Source organism: Columba livia, chromosome Z (genome assembly GCF_036013475.1).
Source record: "Columba livia isolate bColLiv1 breed racing homer chromosome Z, bColLiv1.pat.W.v2, whole genome shotgun sequence".
Lineage (NCBI taxonomy): Eukaryota > Metazoa > Chordata > Aves > Columbiformes > Columbidae > Columba > Columba livia.
This window is the reverse complement of record NC_088642.1, coordinates 29,136,971-29,163,501: the sequence shown is the minus strand read 5'-3', so window position 1 is coordinate 29,163,501 and position 26,531 is coordinate 29,136,971. Positions and strand designations below refer to the sequence as shown.

The window sequence follows — 26,531 nt, the reverse complement described above, 5'->3', positions numbered from 1 at the left end:
GGTTTGAGTGTGAACCATAAAATAATCTTTACGTGAGATAGGAGAGACCGAGTGGAGAGAAACTACTGACTGTGCTTGGAAGCCTGCTTGGGTGATGAGGGCTGTGGAGTTGCCTTAGGTTTGGACAGTGGTGTGTGGCCTGGTAGTTTTGCATGGTAACCGGCACCCAGCACTTTGGTTTTGTTCACAACTTTGCTGTGCTGACTGATGGAAAAGATGTTTGGTTTTCTCTGTTTGAATGCCCCGTACAGAAAGGAAACCATACACACTGACCTCTTCTGCAAAGCACTGAAACCTGTATGTAAAAATACTATCTGAGACTTTTTTTTGGTAACTTAAATGCATAGTTATATATAAGCCTAGTCTTTCTTTGTACTGGCAACAATCCAGTTTTCTTCTCTTTTACTGCCGTTACACACTGAGCAGACTATTAGACACTTGTCTGTTTCTTGTATACTGGTGTTTTACAGGAACATTAGTATTACGCTGAGTATTCTGCTGCCTGCCAAGCATCTGTGCTGGAAGTATTATTGTATCCTGTGTTATTCTGATGTGGCACATCCACTGCCTAATGCACTTCGTTGATGGGATACATTTTGTTTTGAGCTATTTGTATTTGGCAATCTTTCAGGATTAGAAAGAGGGAAAAAAAAAGTGCAGTTGACTTGGCCACGTATAACTGTGCATCGCTACACACTGTCTGGCTGAGCTGATCTATTTTAAACTCCGACAGTGTCTTGTCATCCTGGGTGGTCTCTAAATGCTTGGAAGGATGGTAGAAGCTGCATTCTGCTGTAGTAGTGGAAAATACTGACAGAAAATCCTTACAACATACCTGTGATTAAACCTGTGCATTAATATGATGTTTCATTCTGTTCTTCTGTGAAGTTATTATTTGGTGTTTTAAGCTGATTTTAAAAAGCTCTGCTGTTACAGACTCACAGCCTGCTTAATGCCGCTTTGTACACTGTTCTTGAGCTTCCTGAAAAGTGCAAAATAATGAAGATTTTTAAAAATTCCTCTTAACAGAGCAACTAAAGTCCAGCTAACTAGATCTGGAGCAGAAATAAACCTTCACAGCTGTGTAATGCTATTAATATATGTTGCCCTTAATATCAGCCTTTACTTTGCATTTTGTGTTATGTGAATTTCTCCATGTTGATTGCTTGGAAGTTGAACAAAGAGCTGATGTATTTTTAAAGCTGGATTTTTATAACAAGATCTTGTTTAAAAAAATGTTGTAAGACACTTTTGCTAATCAAGCCAGTTAATGTTTTTAGGTGATGGAGAGTTTTGTTTTCATGTAAGCCCTTGAGACTGGGTTGTTAGCTGAATACTGTCCCACACAGCATTGCTTTGCCCTTGGAGCAACATTTTTCTTTTGCCTTCATAGGACTTTGACTGCTCTGAGACACCTGGACTGGATGTTTCCTCTCTCTAATGCCTGTAGGCAGCTATGAATGTCCCTGTTCCTTACTGTTTGAGTCCTGACCCCCAGGACTTTCACAGGAACCCTTTGGAAGTCCAACACTTCTTTTGCCTTTAGAAGGATACCTGCACAGTAAGTGGAAAAGAGCATTTCTGGAACTGCCATTAGAATGGAGACAAAGCAAAGTTGCTCCCTTTTTGGTGTTTGCACTGTGTGCCCAACTTCTGTTGAACTGGTTTGCCCTCCAAGGGGTACAGTCACCTCAAAAGGGAAAGGTGCTATGGAAGGTTATTGATAGAAGAAGTAGTGCAAGCAGCATACTCAAATTTCAAACAGAATCAAAACAGGGTTTCACAATATACTGATTTCCATATAGCCATCCCTGAACTCAAGGTGCAAGCACAACGCAACCCTGACAGTGTCTTTGACTACAGGGTGAATCTGCAGGATCATTTCCTCCAACTGTCCCTAACGTTCAGATATTTCTTTGCCGTCTGTTCTTCATCCCTCTGTGATTCCTCCCTTGAGTACAGAGTACAATAGGCACTTACTGGAAAACATCTGGCTTTTCCACCTTACCTCCATTTCTGAAACTGTATTTCACGTCTGCAGTAACTCTGGTCAAGTATAAACTTTTTTTTTTTTTTTTTTTTTTTTTTTTAAGTGGAGATTCTCTTTGTGATGTAGGGGAAAAAGCAGGAGTGTCCAGAAAAATTAGAAATTCATTCATATTCTTATTGCTCTGTTTAGCTGTTCTGGCTGAGAGTCCTGAGTCTCCAAACGACAGTATAATGTACCTTCGTGGGTTGCCTGACACTAATAATCATGAGTATATTTTGTAGTGGTTAACTAGACCTTTCATCATGCTGAAGAATGCTGATTTAAACACCACCAAAACAACCAAAAATGCAAGACCTTTATATCTCATTGCATATCCCTCAGTGATTTGGTACCTCCAGCTGCATGCAGCTGTACAAATTATCGGCTCTGAGCTGGAAATATTTAGGATGGGGCAGTGTAGTAGCTTCCTGGAGCATTCCAAAAAGCACATTCACAACAGCACTTGATGTGGCAAGCGTGAACTTGGGAGCAGCCGCAATTTTTATGATACCATAAACACACTTTCTTGGGTAGGGGGAGTGTTCGAGACTTCAGTTTAGAAACAGGTTTAGCACAGATTTCCTTTAAAATGGCTTTTGTCACCCTAAATAAAGCTCTGCTGTTGCCTTTTGCTGTGCAGCCGCTGCCTGTGTCGCACTTCCAAGTGCTGACGGTTGCACTGCGTGGGTCCTTGCAGACGGTGCCAGACACAACTGGTTCTAGCTTGCTTTTGAAAGAACCTCCTAGGGTCGACACAATTGCTAATATTTACACTGCTCAACAGCATGCCGACTATGCTGCATGGTAGCTTAAATAAAAAGGAGGGGAGGGAGGGAGGGTGTCAGTTCTAGGTCAGCTGCCTTTAAAATTTATGCCTGCCTAATGCAACGCCAGCAGAATCGGAGCAGAAGGAATGCATTATTTTGCTGCTAGGACCCAGAGGGTAGGTAGGTTGAGCAAGTACAAGGTGGTGGGAAACAATGGTAAAGGAAATAAGCCCACGTCAGCATGAGAAAGTGGTGTGGGAGCAGTTCAGTTTTTGAAAATTGCTCCATTAAAGACTGAACAAAATAATATGTCGTAACTCTGCATGGGTGTTATCAGAGTTACTACTTACTAATATTCTGAACCCAGCAAGATTACAGCTGGTGCAATAAAAATTCCGTAAAATGACATTGACTTCACAATGTCATTTTGCCAAGCAATTGCAGTGGCAGTAGCAGAGTATATGCTATAGGCTAGATGTGGCTGTAGAAAAATACTTCTTCCTTTGGTTTTGAGGAATATTTTTCACTTTATTTGCTCACCTCTTCTTTCTTAAGGTGAATACTGCCTTCTTATGGTAATTATTTCTATTTTTTGGCTCCCCTTCCTATGAAATTTCTTTCTGCTGTATTTCTGTGTTACAAAAGACACCACCATCTGCCCATCTTTGTCTGCCACAGGTGGAAATTTATGGTCTAGTTTTTCCATTTTTCTCTAGTGCTGAATAGCTACTGGTAAGTTGCCATTGATTACTTAGTTACAAGATGCCTTTGGAAATAAGGAGGCTTGTCTGCCTTTTTTGGTGTCCCCACCTCCCCCCCACCCCTTAGTATTGGCTAGTTTAACAAGATGTTAATTGTGTAACAAATCTTATTCCCATTTGTTTTAAGGAGCCTTATCTGGAAGCTGAAGTCTAGCTCTGCGTTTCTCTTTTTGTTTAGCTTCCATGCAGTGTCCCCCACTGTGACTGTTTAAGTGATGGGTAGACACAGACTAAGTTGTTCAGCGCTCCTTGGTAGCAAGCTGCATTTATTGTAATTAATTGGATGTATGAGATTCTTATATGCAATTAACTCATATGCATTTACACTTAACTGTTAATGAGGATAGATGATATGATGGACACAACTCAGTGACTCAGCTTGCTGCTGAAGGAACAGTCTCACTCATGCACCTTCTTATATTTTGACATAAGTCACTTTAATCAGGCAGGTAAATACAAGAAATAGTACTCCTAACTGGAATCAGTTGTAAGCCATCCTACTTGGAGGTTCAAGAATGGTACAGACTTCAGGTAATGGTATCACAGAGGACAAGGAGGGAGAGCTTTAGACTGATCACCAATCTCGGAAATGTTAGCCGAGTCTGCTTCACTGGCCTGCCCTTTGTCAAGTGTATTGGCAAGGTATTGATAACTGATACAAGGATGCTCTTATCTGTATTCCATGTGCTTCACCTTAAAAGAGGTGTCTAGTAGAAAGGTGAAGAGTCTTACCGAAGCATCCAAATAACTACAGTGTGCACTCAAGGAACCTTGAAATCTCATTAGTCCCATTTTGTGGATGCATCCACAAAGCCCATTCATTTTTAGTCCTACAAAATACAAGCTTTTAATGCCATCAGACATCTTTGATCTCTTTAATTCAAAGCATTTAGTTAGTAGTTGCACTCCCTCTGCCTTTTTAGGCCTTACCTGTAATTGTGTCTTAAAAATAATATACTTCCTATGTAGGTTAAAAAACCCAGTCTGTGCTATCTCTTCAGTGCAGGTAAACACCACTCCTTACCCCTCTAGTTCAGCACACAGTTTTATATTCTGGTTTGCTTGGTTACTAAGAATATGTATGCACTTTAGAAACACCATAGCTGTAAATAATTCTTACATGTATTTATCAGAACTGTCCCTGCTGTAGAGGAACAAAAAAAAACAGAATAGGTAAAAGCTCAGCATGTCAACATGTAGAGGAATGAGTGGGGAGCATGGGGTGTATGAATTAGCATGAATTGTGTAGTGTGGCTGAAAATACTGGATTGTGTTTCTGCTGTCTAGTCCCTGTTTCATGTTTTGTGAAAGCCTGTGTAAAGTGACCCTAAGCTTAGCTGATCTGGTCTTGAAAGAAAAATTGAAATGCTGCAGGAAGTTTTCAAGTTACATAATAAGCAAGGAGGAAAAAGGAAAATCTCTTAAGGCCTTTGGGTAAAGAGATTATCCTGAGTCAAATATAGCTCAAATATTAATTAATACTTTGTCAAAGGTTTTTGATAAGGCTGATGACATATCATTATCTAACGGAAATGAGGTTGCATCAGTAAAAACAATTACATCATAAGTGAACCTTATTTTGGCTTCGAGGTGAAAGTTGCCATGCGATACATGCCACAGGACTCACCATGTAGGCAGGGCTAGGTGACTTCTGAGCTGGCTGAACTGGAATGAAACTCAAAGGAGCCAAGTCCAAGTCATGCACTGAGGGACCAATGAGAAGAGCTGCTGTTTTTAAGCTGGGTGCAAGAGCCACTTATCGTAGCAGAGGAGTAGGCAGGTGAGGCTAGCTGCCTGCAGGATGTCTGTCATGCAAATTCTCAAGTAAAGAGATTTTGGTGAAGGCACTGATAAGTTAAAATTCTAGGAGCTTTTCCCCCTGCTTATGTTTTTTACTTTTTCTGAAACACTGGCAACATGGGGAGAGAAAACTCAATATGGGAAGATACACCAATGACCATGGTGTTCACTTCCCAAGTGAAACTGGGAATCTTTTCAGGGGCCTACCCAGAAATCTTTTGTACACACAAGTTAAACTGATAATCAGGTTTAGCCTAGTACAGAAACTTCCTTACAGGCTGTGATTGCAGGGACTGTTTGGACTTGATGTGTCTTTTTATGTGATGCTGGACGTTAGTCCCTAGGATCACTTTCACATTTATCACTGCAACCACAGATGATCCAATTAAAATAGTGGTGATGCCAGATCTTTTCCTGCCTTTCTGTAGCACCATGTAATTTTTGTGGCTTCAGTTCTCATTTTGTAGAGTGCCCCTTGTAGCTTGTGATGGACTAAGTGATGGCTTGCTGGGGAGCAGTGTGTGAACTTCTTGACTACAGGTCTAGTACATGATCATCTGTGATTATGCAGGACTGGACATGATGATCCTGTGTCCTCCCTACATGATTTCACTATCAGCTTAAAGCGATCTATGGCAGGGCTGCTACTCCCACTTTTGTCCATGCCTTTGGCATTGTGTGTCTCAATGTTTCCTTTGCACGAGCCAATTCAGCCTTTCAGGTCTGAGTTGACTGAAAGAGAACTTTTTTCTCGAAACATGAGGCTTTCAGTTGGATCAGTGAGCTGCTGTGACTTACTCTGCAGCTTCCTGAGGACCAGAAGTGTCGGCAGTGATGCTGTGGGACTGCACACTGGTGCTTCCCCATTCAGCTGTCGCCAGTGGCTGGCTCATGGTACATGGACCAGGAGAATGCCCATGTGATTCTAGCTGGGAGCTGAGCACAAAACAGGGCTGTAGCCCTGAAACAGTTCCTTGCTATGAAGTCTGCAGTATCAGTTCTTCTAACGATGTATAGGCAGTTATGGAACAAAATAAAAATTGGTCTATACGTAGCATCAGAATGGGAAATCCACTGGTGTGGCAGAAAACCAATCCGAAGTATGATTGAGATGAAATGTGTTTTCACTAGTTCTGCTGCTTACAGACTACTTTATTCACATAGGTGAGCAAAAGATTTGATGCTGGTTTAGAAAGCAAAGCATTAAATAAAAGGTACCGTGTAAGCAATTCGGTAAGGGTGATTACACAGCATAAGTATTAGATCTCTTGTTGAATACTGCCAATGGAGAATTTTACAAGCAGACATTCTAATATAGTTTCTAAACCTCTTTCATCTGTTTTTAGCATGTGTGCTTTTCTAAAAAAGGAATTTGTATTTATTTTGAAATTTGCAGTTCTCTCCCCAATGTCTACTCTAGAAGGTACATGCAGAGATTGTTGATTCATTCTAAGGAGTTAGGATTTATGCTTTAAAATGGGCTGGCTTCAAAGACAAAGTTTAAAATTCAGTCAAGGTAAGGACTAACCTAACTCATCTCTCAAAACTGTGAAGTTTCTCAAAGTTGCACAGAGTTGCCTTACCTGTCTTCTGTCTCACTTGGGCAGAACTGTCATCTAACAGGAACAGTGTTTATAAGCAATATCAAAAAAGAAAATGCCACCTAATGCTAAGTAAGATGTAACCAGCTTTCCCGTGAGATGAATCTTCCCCAAAATGGTTTGGGTAGTTGAGAGAAAGCATAAAGAATGGGCAAGGTGATGGAAACGCCTCACAGGGAAATGTGTAACAGCAGTCGACACCTGGCTAAAGTTTAAAACTTTGTTGCTGAATGTAGATGAGTGATCCATGTAATATAATGGGCAGTTTGTATTTGTTTGCAATGTGACATTAGAGAGTAATGTAGTTAAAATAACTGCAAATTACGTAAGCACACAGCCTTGGGAAATAGGAAGGGCAGAACTGGTGTTTCCCAGGTAAAGCTTAAGATACCATCTGTGAAACATCTTGATTTGATTGCCTTCTCTACTTCAAGAACAGGATTAACAACAATATACCAAGTGATTCTGAAACATGAAAGTTTCATAATTGTACCTGAATATGTAAAACAGTATTACAGTAATTTCTTAAGCTGTAATTTTGAAATCAGACTTGCATGGGTCAATGCTTTCTGCAGGCTCTCCCCATCTTCCAGTGGGCTCTGCAGGGTGGAGAGTTCTCCTGTAATTACCTGCTTACTGGGCCGAGGGGTTATGCTCCAGATCTTTCATTTTCGGGATCTACCTTGGCTGGAAATGATCCCTTTGAAGTTTGTACTGTATTGCCAAATTTTCTAGTCTTTTGCTAACCGGTTCCTGTAAAAGTAGCTTGTCTGGCTTTGTAATATTTACCTTTGCTCTCCAATGCAAATTCTTAATTTTAAGTGTTTTAAGTTCCCACTGAGTTTTAGAATTTGTTTTCTGCAGTGACAGAGCTTACATTAGATTGTTTCATTTTACTTGGTTTCCTGTTAAGTCCTTTTGTTCGCTTCTTTTGTTCAGTAGCCATCAACATAAAACACTTGTAAAAATTACTATTTAAAAGTAAATCTTTATCTGTTTAAATATTTTTAAACTATGTAGGGGGAATAAATGAGCATCAAGAATGGCAAGTATCTTTCATGTGGGTTAAGCAAAGGAATGTGAGAAACTTCTTGTTCTCATTTAAAAATAAGGAATGTTTGAGGCATACCAGTAATTCCCATTACAAGAATCACTAATAGTTTTGTGTGCTAGCCAAACTTGAGCACTTGCAACAACTTATTACATATACTTGTCATAATGAGGCATTCTCATATGGCTTGCTGTGGTATTTGTGGCATTTTTGGCTGATGTAAACGTCTTATCATCTATCCTTGCCTCTCCAATAAGGGTAATGGTCTGACTTGAAAATGGTTCTGCCGAGCTGTATGCCTTAACTCAGCTGCGGCTGCTGGGCTTCTTCAGCTCTTTGCCAAGTTGCCGGGGACCAGAGGCCAGCAAATGACTTCGCTCTTTTAACACAGCCCTTCCCCTCAGTTGCCTCGCCTACACCCCATTTTTATAATGAAGACACATCTGTTTAAAGATACCTTCAGAAATTATATTAGTACAGCTGGATTGAACCTACGTGCACAGTATTACTTTCACTGACATTTTTAAATAAAAAGAAAAAAAAAAGCACTTATTTCTTTCTGAGAACTGAGTAACTTCCATATGTTTTTGAGATTATTTCAGTGCTTGTGTTCTGAATGCATGTGCTTGAGAGGGCTGCCTCTGCATTCTTTAGGAATTCTTCAAGCTGGGTAGACTGAACGTATATTACTGCATTTTTTAAGTTATGTAAATTGCTTCCAATATGTTATTTAAAATAATCTAATTTTGAAAATCAGTCTGCTGGTGTAAGTTCCCTAATTTTGAGAGAGTTTACTGCAATCTAGACCATCTAACTCCATATCGTTACTGCATTTTAGTTGCATATTTTTTGATAGAATCAGAAAGTTTAACATTGGAAGTATAAGTGCTTATGTGCTGATTCTGTAAATACATTAGCAGGTATGTAAACTAAATGTATATTTTTCTGACTGAACTGTGGCTATACAAATGCATAATGTGCACATGAGTTTACATCGTGAAGAACTAAAGCTGTGTAGGTAACAAATGGCCTTCTCTACCCCCAAGTCTTCGTCCTTTCAGACCAAATATTTCCAGTCTCATTTCCAGTCTCATATTTAGAGGATAAGCTCTGTAGACTTCAGAACTGCCAAATGTTATGGAAGATTACCAGATTACCAGGAAGTATTACCAGATTACTTCTTAACAATATAGTTGTACTGTAAAAAAAGCAGTCTTTCAAAAATGTGTGTGTGTTTGTTGGTTGGTGGTTTTTGTTTGTTTGTTTGTTTGTTTGTTTATCTGGAGTTCAAGTTGTTTTCTTGTATGTGGGATTTTTTTACTCTTCCATTTAAAAAAAAAAAAGAAACAAGCCTTAAACATGAATTAGTGTGTGAAGAAAGGCTAACAGGATAAAACAAGGTACCTTCCACGCTGCCATTAACCCTGCTTGTAGCTTGTAACAAAAAATACTGAAAACATGTTTAGTGCAAAAAATTGTTTGTAGAAAAGGACTGACCAAACTAGGTATCTAGTTAAGAAAATAAGTAGAATTATAAAGCACATTGAAAGTAGTGTTATATATGAAAGTTTATTTTAAAATAAATTTTAACAGTAGAAAAGTTCTGAGCAGCATTGTCCTTCTTGCAAACATTACTCTCACTATAAAAATAATTAATTTTAACTTATTGTACTTTACTTACTTTCAGATTTAGAGTAATTGATCAGTCAGTATGTCTGTGTGGTGAGGCTGTGGCTGCTCCATGGCTGGTACATCCTTCTCTCAAGGATATTAACTAAATTACAAAAGTTTTCAGAATAAGTTTAACAACTACCGTGGTTATAAACAGAAAAGTAACTTTGGAGGGTAAGAACCTCTGCTGTCTTAGCTCTTGTGAAGTGTTTTACAGGGAGAAGGGCTGCGAGTGATGAGGTCAGGAGAGGTGGGACAAATGCCTCTCCATCAGTACGGCAGGGGCTGGGAAGCATGAGGATCCACTGTTTTCATCTTCTGCCTTTCTACTTACGAGCAGAAGCACTCTATTGGGAATAGCCTGGTTCCAGATAAAAATCTTGCTTTTGGTCCCAATACCTAGGAGGCGTAAGACTTGCTGTTTAAACATTGACAGCATGTTTGTCTAATGCAAAATTGAAGTGATGTCAACAAGTCAAATGGGTAAATGTAATGAACAAACTATTTGTGAGGTTGCAGTTGTCAGGTTGAGAGGTTTGCGCTGTAAGAGGGAGGAAAAGTCAGTCAACACCCCTAAGTCCATAATAAATGGTAATTCATTTTGAGCCCACATCCACACAGAATTTTCTGTATTTTTGAGAGCATGTTTTGAAGCAGCAGGTTACTTATTTAACTTAAGTTTTGATCAGCATGTTGAGCTAGCCAGTCCAAGTTCCAGTAATATCCTCATCAGATGAGAACAGGAAAACTAACTGGCAGTGATATTGGTAATCTTACTGAACAACTGATTAAACATAATGTGGTTATTTGTATTCAGTGAATATATTTACTGAAATATTGAGCCATACTGTGCATAAAGTCTGTATGCTTTGGTAGAATATCATTATAACTACTGGACAAGGTACCTTCTGTTTGCATTGCCTTGTCTCTGTTCTCATGAGACTGAAATAGGAAGAATACTGGATTTTAAGTATAACTTATTGCAATAAATCTAACTCTTTTAATAAAAGAATTATTTAAAAAATACAGATTTTTAACACTTCTCCCTAGCATGAGTTACTTACAGCTGAGTTGCCTGGCTGTTGTAGTCAGGCAGTCTGAAGTAGCTGGTGTTCAAGACAAGGTTTGGTTTATGTATGCTTGATATCATCCATAGTTTGGCTTATAGAGCAAGACGGCAGAGATATTTATAATTTGTCTGTAACCATAAAATGTTTTTTCTTATGTGATTGCTAGTGCCAAAAGGAAGAGGGCCACTCAAGTTTACATTAGAAAAGGAAGATGGTGCTTGTCCTGATTTTGCCAGTACCTTTATAAATATAGAGTTCTGTAGCTAACATTGTAGTACGAACACAGGGCATATGAAAATGGTCAGCATAAAGGCAGTGACATTGAGTTGGGAAATGCTGATGTTGGAGGATAGTATTTCTGGAAAATATGAACTTCAAAGTGACTTGCAGATGGAATATTTCCTGAACACTAAATTCATGGTGCTTTCAGATGTTCACACACACAGGACAGAAGTGCAAAATGAGAATTGGGAAGAGGTAGATCAGGTGAACTCTAATGAAGGCAGACTTGTATGTGTTGCATCTTGTGATGAAAGGTGGGTGTGCTGTATTTGAAGTGTCTGAAAGCTCCTGTGAAATGACAGTGAACAGTACATAATTGTAGAAGCAGGGGTAAGGGTGAAGTTATTTTACAGGAATGTTTAGGTGAGGACAAATAAGAAGATGATAGTGAGGAGATCTGGGGAGGGACGTGCATTGCCATCATGAGGGCAGAACTGGCTCTCAAAACTGCAGCCAGCTGAGCCTGGAGGAGATGCAGAAGGGCAGCCAGAGGAGAGGAGCTGTTTTTCAAGGTGTACTGCAGGCTGGACAAACAAAGGTGAATACAGAGTGAAGATTGCACAGGGGGATGGAGAGAAATTTTATGGCAAAGTGAGTGGGCATAGGAGAGATGCCCTTCAAATGCTTGGGGTTTTTAAAAAGTATTTTCTGAGGAGAATGAGGCAAGGGAAGAGCTGATGAATGCTTGATTTTGGAGCAAAAATCAGTATTCATATAAGCATACTTCTTTGAAAGTTTTTACATATGTAGGTGGTGCTGCACACAAACTGGATGTGCTGGGTAATTTTTGCGAATTGATGGTATTACTGGTGGTACTATGACACTTCATGATCCCGGTGTTGAAACAGTTGACTCATGAGTGTGATTTGCGTGCTAATTATAACATAGCTAATGATTGTATTTAAAAGGAATATGAAGACATATTGGCACCCTTCCTCCTTCCTACCGACTTCAGAAAATTACAATTTTCAATAGTAAGTGTTGCAAAGCTGAACTTCTCCACATATCAGTGACTTGAACTTTAAATGGAGATGATAATAAAAATGAATTTAAGCAGCTGCTCTTTATTTATATCTTGCCCTTAACTGTAGCAGTTAACCACAGCATGGTTTCTTGAGATAACACTTTATGGCATGGAAGCACCTTGTTTTGTATGTAGAGATTACAAAATAATATTGTTGTGCATAACAGCTCAGCTATAAGTTGGCCCCAAGCATAGTACAGTGTGGTCAGCTAACGCTTCCTGATCTGCATTTCACATATGGGGCTCTGTTAGCCGTTTTTATATTTTTTTTCCACTCTGTTTCCTGAACATCTTTTCTAAAACACTTCACTGACCTTTATTTTATTAATTACCAAAATCCATTTGTCTGTTTTGCTTTGTTTTCCTGCAGGCAACATCATAAAATCTTAATCAAGTGAAAATGGCCTTTAGCAATCTGACATCAAAAGCTGTACTACTGTATGATGAATGGATTAAAGATGCTGGTGAGTCATTTAAATCTAAAACTTGTTAACTTTCAATAATTTTGAATAGCAATGTGTAGTTATTCTAAGAGTATCTTTGTTTTTCTGTAAATGTTTTGAAGACTTGCCAGATTACCTATTGATGTTTTTAACTATAAAGAACAGAGTAGTTTCTTGTGTTTTAAAAAAGAAAAAAGCAAAACTCAGCTAGTTTATGGGTATAACCTCAGACTAAATAAAGTTCAGACAGTGATTCTTCCGTAAGAGTTTCTAGCTTGCCTGTATATATAGTTTCTGCTTTTCCTGTACTGCTGACCATAAGGCTTTAACTATTTTTTAAAATTATTATTATGTTTTTAATTACTAGACATTGTATTTTCTCACTTAACTGAGCTAGATGCATGATGTTACTGAATTTCGCTTCTGTGAAGTAAAAGAAATGAAAATCCTGATAAATTATATTATTTTGAAATCAATCCTCAGTGATGAACTCTCTCATTGTACTGTTTTGAAAAGGAATGTTAGTCTCTTGTTGCAGCTGGTATGAGGATATTAAAAAGATTTTGCTTCAATGTTTCTGTTCCGTAGGTTTTCATGCTTACAAAAAAATGACAGACAAGATCTCAAGTTTGAGGTTAAGACCCATCTGTTGTAGTGGCATCCCTGTGTGTTCCTCTCTGTGCTAGGCACATAGTGATGGGCATTAGCTGATTTCTGGGGAAAACTTGAGAAGCAGTTAAGATTTGATCAATCAAATTACTAATTTATCTTTTCTCATACAGCTGAGAATTATTTCTGTTGTTCTGTAGAACTACAGCATGCAAGTGAGCAGGGAGTTTTATCAGCGTGACTTATGGGGTGAAGTGGATTGAGAATGGAGATGGGTGATTGGGTATTTCTGCTGCAGTGTCCATGACTTCAGAATCTGAGTTCCTCGTCTCTCTGCCTACCAGAGCTTGTATTTGGCACCTTGTAGCATGCTCTTAGTGGCTGAACATGGTTTCCTCGGATCAAGCTGGGAACACTAATGTGAAAGTTTTGGTAGTAGCAGTGCAAGGGGTGGATACAGAAAAAGCAGTCAGCTGTGAAGAGCTGGTGGTTCTCTCGGAGTGCAACACATACAGATGCCTAGTGCTGTGGTTCACAGTCCTTGCTCATCTGTGTGTAGCAGCAGTGGGCACATTATAGGCTGTGAGCTGTGTTATAATGTATTTCCTCCTCAATCTTTTTTAAAACCCCCAGTGGCTGTTAACAACATCAGAAGGTCTCATGGGTTGCTTGAATGCTGTGGGTTGAAAATCACTGCATTAAGACATACAGTCATGAATTAAACACTTACCAAAAATTGCAGTGGTATAATTTCACCCTGAAAATACAGCAGCAAATCATGAAAGCAGAAGTTTGCTGAGTCAGTAGTTAAGTTTGGGATCATTCAGAAATGAATTTTCCAAGTCAGTATATAAAAATTAAAAAATATATGTTAAAAACATACATGAAGTTCATATCAGTTCTCCTGCTTATGGAGAAATATGGGAGTCTTTGGTGAGCTGTGACTTGGCAGGGAACCGTGGAGGGGTGCAGTGGAATCGGGGTGAAGCTCAGGTGGAGTGCCTGCCAGCCTCAGCTGCAGGGAGAAGGAACATGGTCTGCGTAGGGGAAGGACTCTGCAATACTTCCATCTGGGATGACTGGAGAGGAACTTGCAACACTTTTGCGGTTTGGAAGGTTGTAATATGAAGGTGTGTTTTTTATCATGCTGTGAAAGTGGTGACATGCCTGGACTGAATAGGCACAAGCCTCAAGTACTAAGCTATGAGTACCAACTGATGGGACAGAAGGTCTTCTAACCTTAAAATGCACATGTTTACTATGTCTAACGTTGCACTGCTTATAAAGCTCAAGGGTCTTGAAAAGTGGGGCTACTCCCTGTTAGTGACTTGAACTTGTGAAATAAGGTTCATGCTTTTCCAGAAAAAATGAAGTCTCAGATGGAAATGCAGCCTCACTGATCTGCTTGTGCACTGCCTTCCTCTACTCCCCTCTGAGCCCCATTCATGTGTGAGAACGCAGACTTTCCATGAATGAGAGCTCTGGACTGAAAATTTCTTCACTTATGATTCTATGTCTCTTCTTCATTGCATGTGAAGAATTGATGCAGAAAGAAGCATTGAATCCTACAGGTGCTAAGTCTTGTTATCTAGTTGGTATGGATTTGAGGTGAACAGACTCTGAAACATGATCAGTGACAGCAAAACCTAAACCATTAAGAATTAAGTACCTTTCTGTAACTGTTTTAAGGTTTAGTAAGTACTGAAATTATCTGATTTATTATTTCTTTTTCCTCTCCCCTCCTCTAGATCCAAGACTGGAAGGCTGGCCACTCATGTCTTCACCTTTCCCAACAACCTTTATCATTGGAACCTACATTTATTTTGTCACTTCCTTGGGACCCAGACTCATGGAAAATAAAAAACCTTTTGAACTCAGGCAGATAATGGCATTTTATAATTTTAGTGTGGTAGCCCTCTCTTTATATATGACTTACGAAGTAAGTACTGCTTTTATTTGTAATGTATTTAAACATTTAGTGTCTCTAACTATCCTCATACTAACTTTTAATAAACTTATTAGTATAACTCCCAGTTTGCAATTCTCAAAAAACTACTATTCTGATTGTTGTAATTATATTCCTCCAAGCAGTATGCTAAACTAATTGCACTGATACTTGAAAAAAAGGAATAAGTCATACTTAGAAAGATTGTAAAATATTTTGTATCATTATCTATAATTTACAAAATTAAAAATTCTCATAACTTTTTCAGCTTCCCTGGGTTGTAGCAGCTAAAGCAGACTACATATTTTTCTTAGCCTGTTGTAATTGTTTCTGCCGTACTACACGATAGTCAGCATTGTTTTTTCAAACTCTGTATGAAGTATGCTTACTATGGAATAATCTTTAGTTAGATCTGCTTTTTAAATGATAGAATTTAACAAAACCTAATTTGGGGATTTTTTTTTTTTAAAAAAACAAAGCAAAACAAAAACCAAAAACTAAGAGTGGGGGTGGGGGGAACCCAACCAACTGAAGGAAAAAAAAAAACAACAAAAAACAACAACAACAAAAAAAAAAAAAACCAAAAAAAAAAACCCCAAACATGAAAGTCTTCAGCATTGATTTTCCTCCCCCACCCTCATCCTCCCTTTCTCTCAAAAGGAATGCTGAGATTTTCCTGTACTTCATAGCTCAAGCAAAGCTAGACTTAAAGACTGGAAAGCCTGATGAGCTGTTCAGAATTACGGTCGAATGACCGAAAAATCCTTAGCCATGAATGTTATAGGCTATGTAGAAGCTTCAGTTACAACCTTAAACCTTAATGTGTCTGTTGAATTTTTTAATTTATTTCTTGGTTGGTTGGTTGTTTCTTTGTTGGTTTGTTGATTTTGGTCGATTATTTTTTAAAGTGTAGCTATTTAACAATAGTATAGTGTGCACAGTAGCCTTATACATTTGCTTGGTGAAGCATCACTATGCTAGTACTGATTCTGTGTTAAATATGGCAATGTGGCTATTTCAGGTTTGGCAAACTAGTAATGAAAAGTTACCAAATTACTGTGCCAAACAGGCAGGCTACCTTTCTGTTAGCTTAACTGCATAAATTTCATCATGACTTAATTGAACTGCTGGACATCTCTTGTAACAGCGTTCCAGAGGCAGTGCAGCAGCAGCAGCTACTTTGTGTCATGACTGTTATGTGGAAAGCAGTGGGCAAGACACCTGCAATTGCTGTTCAGACTTTGTTTTGAAAAAATCACCAAACTTGCCTTTGTGATTTTGGGACAAGTTTGGTTTTGGTTATAACCCTCAGAAACAAACAAAAAATTAAACTTCAGTTAGTATCTTACACTAACACAGAATTCAATAAATGTACTGTCAAGGCTTCTGTGTCTCCCTTTCATGAAAGAATGCATGGAAAGAGTGCAACAGATTGAATTTCTGCTATTGTCTGGTGCTCAGCAAAAAGCTGATTCTTTCCCTCTTTGGAACCGAGCCATTTAGTGGGTGCTTTGGCATTGTGTTGTCTTGGTGGAGTTTCAAATCTTATTTTATTTAAGCAACTGATTTGTTTAGGAAGTTAAACGGACTAAAACTCTCCACCTGTTAAGAGAGCTGAACCTCCTGCTGTGCATGAATGGATGATGATGATCAATGGATGAGAAGGACTTTATAAACAGATATAAGATATAGTAGTCCCAGTGGCTGGCAGGGGAATGAGCCAACTGTTAATGTTAACAATGTTGCTCTTGTCTGAGCTTTAATTTATTCCAAGAGAAAAGATTAAATTATATGTGTTACATACAGTCCTTCAGTCATGCGTGCGCTCTCAGTTGTAAAACTCTAGCGTCTTGTCACTCTTATCAGTAAAAGACTAATTGAATAATGCAGTTTAACTAAGCAAAATTTCAGAAACTATGGTACTAAAACTACAGTGTATATTGATGCATTCCTTGTCTCCAATGACATTAATCCATATTTTTCTCTTGTGCTGGTTTTCTTTCAGTATTAAGATGATGTGCTGGTTTCTTTTCAGTATTAAGATGGTTGGCTGTGATAGCAATTTTCAAAAAATTTCAAAATGTTTGGTTATTTTTTGTGGTCTGATTTACACAGTAAGTTGTTTTTTTTAACACTGTTTTTGAGATGCAGCTCTTTGGTTATTAGTGGTGAAATAATGGGTGTAGGAAGAAATCTCTTGTTTAAAGGTGTGGTCATGGAATTAAAAAATCATTAGTCTGCAATGGCAAAGGATTTTATGGTAGCTGGCCCACACAGAGGTAATGAATGACAAGGTTGCTGATTCAACAAGTTTTTAATATTGTTTTCCTCTCCTGCTTAGTAATTGTGAAAGCAATCCAAAATAATGAATTTTTCAAAAGACATAAAGTAAATCTTTGCCCTTTCCCTTTTCTTTGCTCCAGTTTCTTATGTCAGGTTGGGCCACGGGGTACTCATTTCGGTGTGATATCGTTGACTACTCGAGGTCACCTACAGCTCTAAGAGTAAGTTGACAGACACAAAGCTGAATTGTTCTACTATACTGACTTTATTTTTAGAAGTGCTTTTTGAACAACCAAATGCACTACTGTAGAGTGGAATGCACTAAATAGAAATCCTCTCTTGCATAATGTAGAGCATGTGAGTTAACTGGAGGGGTTGGCTGACTGGGAGAAAGAAAGAAGCAACATATTTGTTGGCTTGCTCTTCTTGATTTTAAAATTCCTTCAGGATTAAAAAGTGTTTTGTGTTTTTAAAGAAAAAACGAACAAACCACACATTTAAATATTTCTATCAGCCCTGTGATGCCACTTACTTCCTTTATATAGTTACTTATTTTTCCTGCAGCTGCTTAGTTTTATTTATGACTATTAGGATTTAACAGTTTCTCGTTTTCACTCTTACAGATGGTGCGAACTTGTTGGCTTTACTACTTTTCCAAGTTCATTGAATTATTGGACACTGTGAGTATTTGTAGTCTAAGTGAAGTAGTAGTATTTCTTTTTCACAGTAGAAGAACAAGTGCTGCTGGGGGCATAAATTGCTTTTTATTTAGCCCTCCAATCTTCAGTTATCGGAATACCATCAAGGTGTTTACCCTTATTATCTGTTCTCATCGTATTATCCCATTACACTGTCATTCCTTGATTATCAGAAAAAATGTTAATGAGGGAGCACACCTTTAAAAATGTAGGAAGCCCTGATAACTTGTCTGTTTAACAGCTAAATACACCAACCTGTTGTGCTATGGCAATGCTTGTCACAACACTGCAGATAAAAAATGTTGATCATGCTCAATTTTTTTTCCACTTCATCTTCAGATTTTCTCTTCCATATTCAGAATGTTTTCTTCAGCAGCCCTGAATACAGTATTAATTGTCGTACCTACCTACTCTGATTTCATGTTTATGCCTTGGTGGTCGTGACAATAGATGTGTTTGATACCATTATGGCACTCTAACCTTTTTCAAAGGAAGTCCGAGCAGCACTGCATTGAATCAGAATATAGACCTTGCTTACCACCAACAGCCACCTTCCTTCAAACTGGCAACTTGTCATGAGTGGGGTCCCCAGGGATCAATATTGGGCCCAACACTGTTCAACATCTTCATAAGGGATTGGGATGATAGGATCAAGTATACCTTGATGAAGTTTGTCGATGACACCAAACTGAGTGGGGAAGTGGACACTTCAGAAGCCAGAGTCACCCTGCAGGATGACTTCAGTAGGCTGGAAGATTGGGCTAAAAAGAACCTTATGAAGTTCAGCAAGGAGAAGTGTAAGGTCTTGCACCTGGGAAAACATACTGCAGGACTGCAGCACAGGTTGGGATCTCCGTGGCGGGCAATGAATGTAGATTCCTCCTGGGGAGATTCCAGTTGTACACAAGAGGGAAATTTTTCACAATGAGGATAATCAGCCATTAGAATAATCTCCCCATGGAAGTGGTGGGTTCCCCAACATTGGACACACCAGCTTGTCTAGACTGTGCTTTTGCCAAGAGAAGTTGGACCAAGTGATCATTGTGGTCCCTTCCAACATGGCATTCTATGATTTCCCTCTTCCTGAGACTGACATCTGTCAGGGTTGGTTTAGCTATTCTCAAACCAGCTTCTGCATGTTGGAATCATCTGTGATTTTGTTTGCCCTGTTGTGCAGGACATAAAAGTGGTGATTCAGGTGCTCACTCATGAGCAGTTAGGATGTTCTATACCCTGCCAGCAAAATTAGCCATCTAACTTTGATTTGCAAATACTCATGATTCAACACTGGAATATCTTAATTATTGAGACAAATGGAATGGTAATGGAAGGGCTGGAAATGCTAAAGCTGGAAAAGCCTGACAAGTTTAGTCCTCTATTTACCTTTACTATGCACTGGTTAGACTGCTCCTTTTTAATTAGTCCTGGGCCTGAAAAATTATTTTTTTTTTTAATTTGTTTTGTTTGAATATACCTAGTCAGGTACCTGTTTCTCAGCAGGTTTTTGGCATTATTGCAAAAGTAATTTCTTAGCTGTACTTAAGTCAGCTGTTTCCAAATGTTTTCCTGGGCACGTCAGGCTTCTTTTCTTCTGTGTTCCTTTGCTTGCCATCTGATACTACCCTTTGTGTGATCTGACTTCTTACACAGTTTTCTTGCTCCGTCTTCCCTTAACTCTTCTCTCAATGTCTGTTCTTTAAAATGAGGCCTGTCAATATCAATTAAGAATACCTACATATATTCTGTCAAATTTTTCATTTTTTCAAGGGTAGCTGAGTGTTCATAATAATGTGCTATTTTTGTAACTTAATATTTTCTACTGCCTCTATCTGTTGCTAGTCCTTCAGTTATTTTTTTCAAATTATCTTGCTTTGGTAGTGTAGAGGACTTAAAATCTGATGTTTCTTGTTACTTCTCAGTCCAAGCAAGTCCCTCTTCCACTGTCTGTTGCACACACAGGTGATGGCTAAACACTGGACATTTGCTTTCACAGCTTGCCCTGGCTTTTCAGACTTCACAGGTGGATTTTACATACTGGTTTATTTTATTTATTATTTTTTTTTTAAAGCTGGTTTGCATATCCAGAGCCCCAGTTTCCTTTCTTCTAAGACAGCAACTGTGAAGAATTTTTAAACGTATAGTAGCGAGCAGCCAGCACTGATACATACAGTTTTCTATAAGTACGTTGGGCTTTATTATTGCCTGTAACATTCTGTTCATTAAAAATCTGTTTCAGATATTTTTTGTGCTGCGTAAGAAAAACAACCAAGTTACATTCCTGCATGTCTTTCATCATTCCATCATGCCATGGACCTGGTGGTTTGGAGTCAAATTTGCTCCAGGTAGTGGAGAGAGAGTTTCAGTTGTACATATCTTCTGGTAGTAAAAGTTAACTATACTAGACAAAAATATTTAAAGAACAGAATTAAAAATCTTGCAAACATGAATGTTTTTAAATTTAGATGTCTGCAGTATTTCTTGGAACACATGAGATCACCGTAAATATTTATATGGGTGGGGAGTACTCGTTTTTCCTATTTGATAGCATTTTGCGTAGTGTTGGTTTCTTGGGGCATGCCGGGGGAAGGGTGCAGAGGAGAACACTGTAGATAAGCAAAGAGCATTATTACATAAAAAAAGAGAGGTGACTGCAAAGTCAGAAGTGCTAAGGGGAGAGATACAAGCCGGATAACTGTTGAAACTGCTTCAAAGCCATTTGACTCCCAAAATGTAAGAACTGAGTTGAAGGGGAGGGCTGTGTTCTCATTTGGTTTTTGTCAGTTTAAGAAATTATTCAGGCTTTGTTGCAGTTATTTTTACGGGCTTTAGGTGGCATAAGGGGGGGTTATTTACATCTAATATTTTGGCTTTCCAAAACTACAGAAATATTTTCTGGACATTACTTATTACCGAAACTTACTTGCATTGTACTGAATTGAAAGTTTTTGTCCATTTCTAGCTTACCTTTGCTTTCTCCTTTCCTGTTCTCCATGTCTGTGCATGCATCTTCCTATGTTACATTATTAGTGTGCAACACTAACAAATACAGATTGCTGTGAGAACAGCCTGATAAGCTCGGAGTGGAAAAACGCACAGTCATTTAGTAGTCCACCTCTAGGAGGGTGTAAGGCTTTTTAAAGTGTTTCTACTAAGATATAGATTTGTTTTGTACACGTTTCTTCATTCATGTTCTCTGACATGTTTCTTTCTCCCAGAAAATTGGTCACAAATTGATGAAGAGAACCATTGCTTATTAGATCTGACCTGTTAGTGTCTGGTTTGTGAATACAAAAACAAGACCTAGAAGCAGTCCAGAAGATTTGTAGATAGGATCTTTTGAACATGTCCAGTGTGCAGATTTTCCTAGTGTATAAAAGGATATACCTCTGTTGTATTTGTTTCTCTTATTAGGAAGCTGCTGTCTTGCTCACGTCTTTCTGAAATGTTGCTGAGTAGCTGGTATTTTAAGTTAACGATGGAATTGTGAATAGTTTTCTCAGCATACAGTTCAGTGTGCTTATAGATTTGAAAAACAAACAAACAAAAACAACAGCAAGTAACAGTCCCTCCTTTTCAACCTTGAAAAGTTTCCATTTATAGATTATTAACTTCCTGCATTTTATCTGGACATCGGATCAGTGTACCAGCTACAGGTTTCTGATTTTGCATCAGTCAAATTTCCCATACAATAATTTGACAAATACTTTCAGCAGCGTGCAAGAACTGTTTTGTCCTCTGCTAATAATAGACACTTATATTCATGCAGAGCTATGTTTGTTTCTACAACTCTATTGCTTATCTTTATACTAATATTTCCAAATATTGTTCTGTTTGATAACTTAATTTTTTTCCAAGAATATCAGTCCTGCTGTTGATTATCTTGTATTCAGTTTCATCACTGTTTGTCCTTCTAAATAATAGTATTAATCAAGTTTTCAACCTGTTTGTAAAAAAACAATGGGATTGGATAAACATTCTGATTTTTCTCTGATCTGATATAGACAGGTGGTTGTAAAATTGTGCTTATGTATGGTGTCACTTTTTGGAGCATATTTTTATACTTTGTTTAGGTTGTTTTTCTTTTTTCTCTGCTTTAACTATTTATTTTTTCTTTTGAATATTCACTCTGCAAGCCAAATAAAGTATGTACATTTGAACTGTAAGAACACAAAAAATATTTTTAAAAATACAAATAGCTAAGTTTCAAAGAAAGTTTGCAATCACAGCTGGAGTTATCATCTATCAAGCTGGAAGATTACTGTGAGCTACTAAAATCACAAAATAAGTTTTATTTCTAAATTTAATGATTTTTAATGGAAAATTAGCTTTTCTTCTTGTTAAAGATCTGCTTATGTGTCATCTTGTGTTCTTCCTGATGCTCAGTATTTTCATGTTCATATTTCTCTTAAAAAGACTTTGCTGACACTTCTTGCATAATTTTAACCTATAATTTCTTGTGTTTGTTAAAATAAAACTACTTCACCAGGATCATCTAACTCTGTAGTTGATCCAATGAAAAAGTATTTTCTTACTTGCTTTGTGAATTTTTCATATCCTACCAGGTTCAGTCATGAGTTTGTCCCAAATGGGGCCACTTGGTCTTAAATTTCCTTTTCACTGTAAAGTCTGTTTTTGAGATGGACAATGAATTTAGGAGACCCTCACTTAGGTCATGATTCCAAAAACTTACTGTTGAAAACCATGATTCTTTCTCTAGGAATCTGGACATCTATGCTGGGAAGGGAATTATTACTAATCCTCTAGAGCTTTGCAGAGTTCATCATGATGTCTAGAAATGAGGAGTAAAACAGGAGGAACACTGTTTCTACTGAACTTTCTGTGTCTCCATCACGTATGTGTTCTAATAAAAAATAATAACAAAAGGAACCCAAGGAACAAAAAAAATGAGTGAAATCTTTTACAGATAATTAGATTAGCTATGTTTTATTGCTGTTTTGGAAATGTTTAGATAAGCCTTTTCTGAGAAAGAAAACCCATACAGTCCCTCAGAACTGGTGTCAACTCAATTCAGGTTAAGTACCTTGAAGGTCTAATCAAAGTCTGTAGGTTTTGTGGTACCTTTTTTCTACCCCAACTCAAAGGAAACTAGTAGGACCTGAGGTGACTTTTTAAAATACCTGATGAAATAATTCTACATTTTGTTTTTTTCTACAGGTGGTTTAGGAACATTTCATGCTTTGCTGAACTGTATTGTCCATGTTATCATGTACACTTATTACGGAATATGTTCTTTGGGACCAGCATATCATAAATATTTGTGGTGGAAAAAATACATGACAACTATACAACTTGTGAGTAGTTTTCTGTTTGATGTAAATACCTCTCAGAAAGATGACTGTGGCTAACACATTTGTATGTGTTTATGGAGTAGTCCATGTAGCCACATGTAACTCTGAATAATTTAGCTTGAATATTTATAACTTAGAGTCTTTTTGTCTTGGTGGCCATACCAGTGGATTATTAACTTGTAGTTCATGTGGAAATTTTTTTTTAAATCCTCCATTAAATAGATTTTTTTGGGACATGCAGACCTTTTTGTGTCACATGCTAGTGTGCAAGGAAAGTGGGAATTGAGGTTCACCAGTCATGTTTTTTGTTTCTCTCTGTATTTTTTCTGAAGAAGACTCCCATTTGTCACAGGTCAAACACTGTTCTTTCTTCTGTGAACTGGCCAAGGTAGACTCCCATTCTCCAAGAATGGGTTTCTCAGTGCTGCTTGTAATGCAGTTTGTCCCAGGACTTCCTCTTCCTTTACTCTGTGAATCTTTTTTCGGTGGAGTAACATTTTGGGAGAGGGGCTCTAAAGGTCCATCTTTATAATTTGAAAAAGCCTGCCCCCAAACATGCTTTCTGTTTTTCTGTATGCAAGTTATGTTGAATATTTTTAAACTTCTGTAGTAAGTTTGTAATTTATTCTAAAACTATTTCTTTTCTTCACCTTTTTCCTCCAGGTCCAGTTTATTATGATTACAGCCCATATAGGACAAATCTACATAATGGATGACTGTCCGTACCAGTATCCAATTTTCATGTTTATTATTTGGCTATATGGCGCTATGTTTTTAGTCTTGTTTCTTCACTTCTGGTACCATGCTTACACGAAGGGGAAAAGACTACCAAAGGTGGCAAGAAATGGGGTCAAGAAAGATCAGTGAAACAAACTCTTGTCTCTAAACACAAAAAAGTGTAAAAGTCAAAGTTGAAACTTGCACTACTTGACAATCAAGCTATTTAGGTGCACACAATACACAATGTATATTTTGTATGTTTTCTTCCAAAACAGAATTTGTATTTTTGCTGTAAGTTATTTGGGATTCAGAATTTGGGGGCTGAGAGGAGGAGCATGGATCTCTGACTTTAAAAAAAAAAAAAAAAAAAAAAAAGGAAAAAAGGTGTTTTTATTTCAACAACTTGTTCATCGTTATCCTATAAGAAATGAACAGATAGATGACCTCTATCTAGAAGATGTGTGAAAACTAAGATATTCATTGTGAAAATCAAAATGTGTATGACAAGTACTAAGTACTTTGAACACTGAGGGGATATAATTACTTCACCTTAAATGTTATAGGTGTTGAGACTGTCAGCTGCATTTTATTAAAAGAGTGAATCTTCAATAAGTACTGTTTATAGAATCTAAAGCTTATTATTAATATAGTTAATACATAAACATTATTACATGTGTTTACAAACTATATTACTTAAAGGAATGTATGTTAATCTGTCAAGGTATGGTGTTTCATTTGAAGATCATAGTTTTTTGGATATACTGTCTTTTACTAAGATAATTCATTTCTTACTCTACTCACTTGAACATTATTCTAATTTGGGGATTATACAAACTGTCTTGTAGTGTGATGATCAAAACGCCTTACTGATTTGTTCACCAAAGTACCCTAATTACTTATTATTCAATGAGTCTATGGATATGTTTTGATATTGGGAGCCTAGGCTGTTTAGTGGGGGAAAAAATGTTGTAAATCAGTAGCCAAAATTGTAATCCTCAAATAAGTTTAAAAAAATATTTTTTGATTGAAGCCCAAATGTTACCTAGCATGATTGTACTGTGCTCTGTTTTCTTCCATTTCTATTATCTATTGAAATACATGCCTAGAAAGATTTTTCTGTTGTTTTTGTTGTTATTGTTGTTTTTCATGATTATTATTGCTTCTTTTTAAGAACTCAAGGTTAAAGTTCCTCCATTAACAGCACCAGTTACCTTGTCCAGAACTAGGCAAAACGATATGTGCCATTCTCTGACCTGCCAAGGGTTGGCCAGGCAGTGGTGACTGGGCATGGCTCCAGTCCATGTATTATTAACCAGTATGTTGTTTTCCATGGTTCGGCAGATTGTTAGGGTCATACATATCAAAGTCAAAGGACCTAGCTATTTGTATGCAAGTTGCATTTGTACTGTATGAGTTTATTAAGGAACTGGTGCATGCAACTGATGTGTAAATAAGGAGTTAAAGGTGTTTAACTTAATTGTACCTTTAAAAGTATTGGTTTTTATTATATTCACTACTAACAGAAAAGAAGCTTGCAATATCTGGTTTGTACTTGTTCTATCTGTGAGATTTTTCAAATACCCAAAACTTTGGGGCTGGTTTTTATTTGCCTCCCTGTTGTACAATTCCAATAAAGTAGGTTTGGTTACCTGAATACTCTTATGGGAATACTGACATTTACGGTGCATTGTTAATGCTAAAAGAATTTAAAATTTTTCATGGACATGAGTTACGAATGATTTCTTATGAGTTTACATACAAGTCTTCTTTATGAAACATATTAAAATATCGTTCCACTATTTAGTCTCTGTAGCCTACCAGCTGTCATTGCAGATAGAAATTAGATCCCAGAAAGGATTTGGATGTCTTGAGATGTATATTGCGACCGATAAATTTTAGATGCTGGATCCTGGAATCCTCCTTGCTGAGTTTTTGCAGTGCATGCAGAGAGGTTCTTTAGCACAGAATCCAATACAGACAGGGTGCTGATCAGGAGCCACACACATTTTCAGTAGGAAATGCAATCACTGACTCTTAAGTCTCAAATCCTGCCAGCCTCCAGCCCATATGTATGCCCTTGACTTCCAAAGTAGGGGATCATCTCTGAAGGAGAGAGGCCTATTGCTGTTTCTACAAATAGCTAGAAATGATTTGCCACTGATTTATTTTTAAAGCCTGAATGGTGCCTATTTTTTATATAATAACTTCTAACTAAGAACTGAATAAGTGGGACAATTTGCTTCGGTTAGGCCTTGTTGAGCCTGAAGGTTCAAACATGTTTGAGAAATGCAGGGCTTTGGGGGAAGGCTGTGACAGCTCATCTGTAGTGTAAGCTATAGCATACTACCCTCTGCTTCTTCTGGAGGGAAGCAGGCATTTCTCTCTAATCTTGCAGGTGACTCCTGTGCTGGGGTGGGGAGGTCCTAGTTCTGCTCTCTGATTTTGCAGTTATCCCACCCCCTCCAAAA

General features: G+C 37.8%; 1 protein-coding gene across 3 annotated transcripts in view; it reads left to right on the top strand.

Moving 5' to 3' along the window:
* Positions 1–25,176, top strand: part of ELOVL7 (ELOVL fatty acid elongase 7) — a 32,412-nt gene extending 7,236 nt beyond the window's left edge. For 2 of the 3 annotated variants that reach the window (XM_065045258.1, XM_021284851.2), the window contains exons 2-8: positions 12,427–12,520; positions 14,857–15,047; positions 17,477–17,557; positions 17,960–18,016; positions 20,271–20,376; positions 23,210–23,346; positions 24,007–25,176. In XM_065045258.1, the coding sequence (XP_064901330.1) occupies positions 12,457–12,520; positions 14,857–15,047; positions 17,477–17,557; positions 17,960–18,016; positions 20,271–20,376; positions 23,210–23,346; positions 24,007–24,210 (840 nt within the window). In that variant the 5' untranslated portion in view covers positions 12,427–12,456 and the 3' untranslated portion in view covers positions 24,211–25,176. Of the gene's footprint in view, positions 1–1,393; positions 1,562–12,426; positions 12,521–14,856; positions 15,048–17,476; positions 17,558–17,959; positions 18,017–20,270; positions 20,377–23,209; positions 23,347–24,006 lie in introns of all 3 variants that reach the window. The other variant, XM_065045259.1, reaches the window with a different exon arrangement.
* The last annotated feature ends 1,355 nt before the right edge of the window (positions 25,177–26,531 follow it).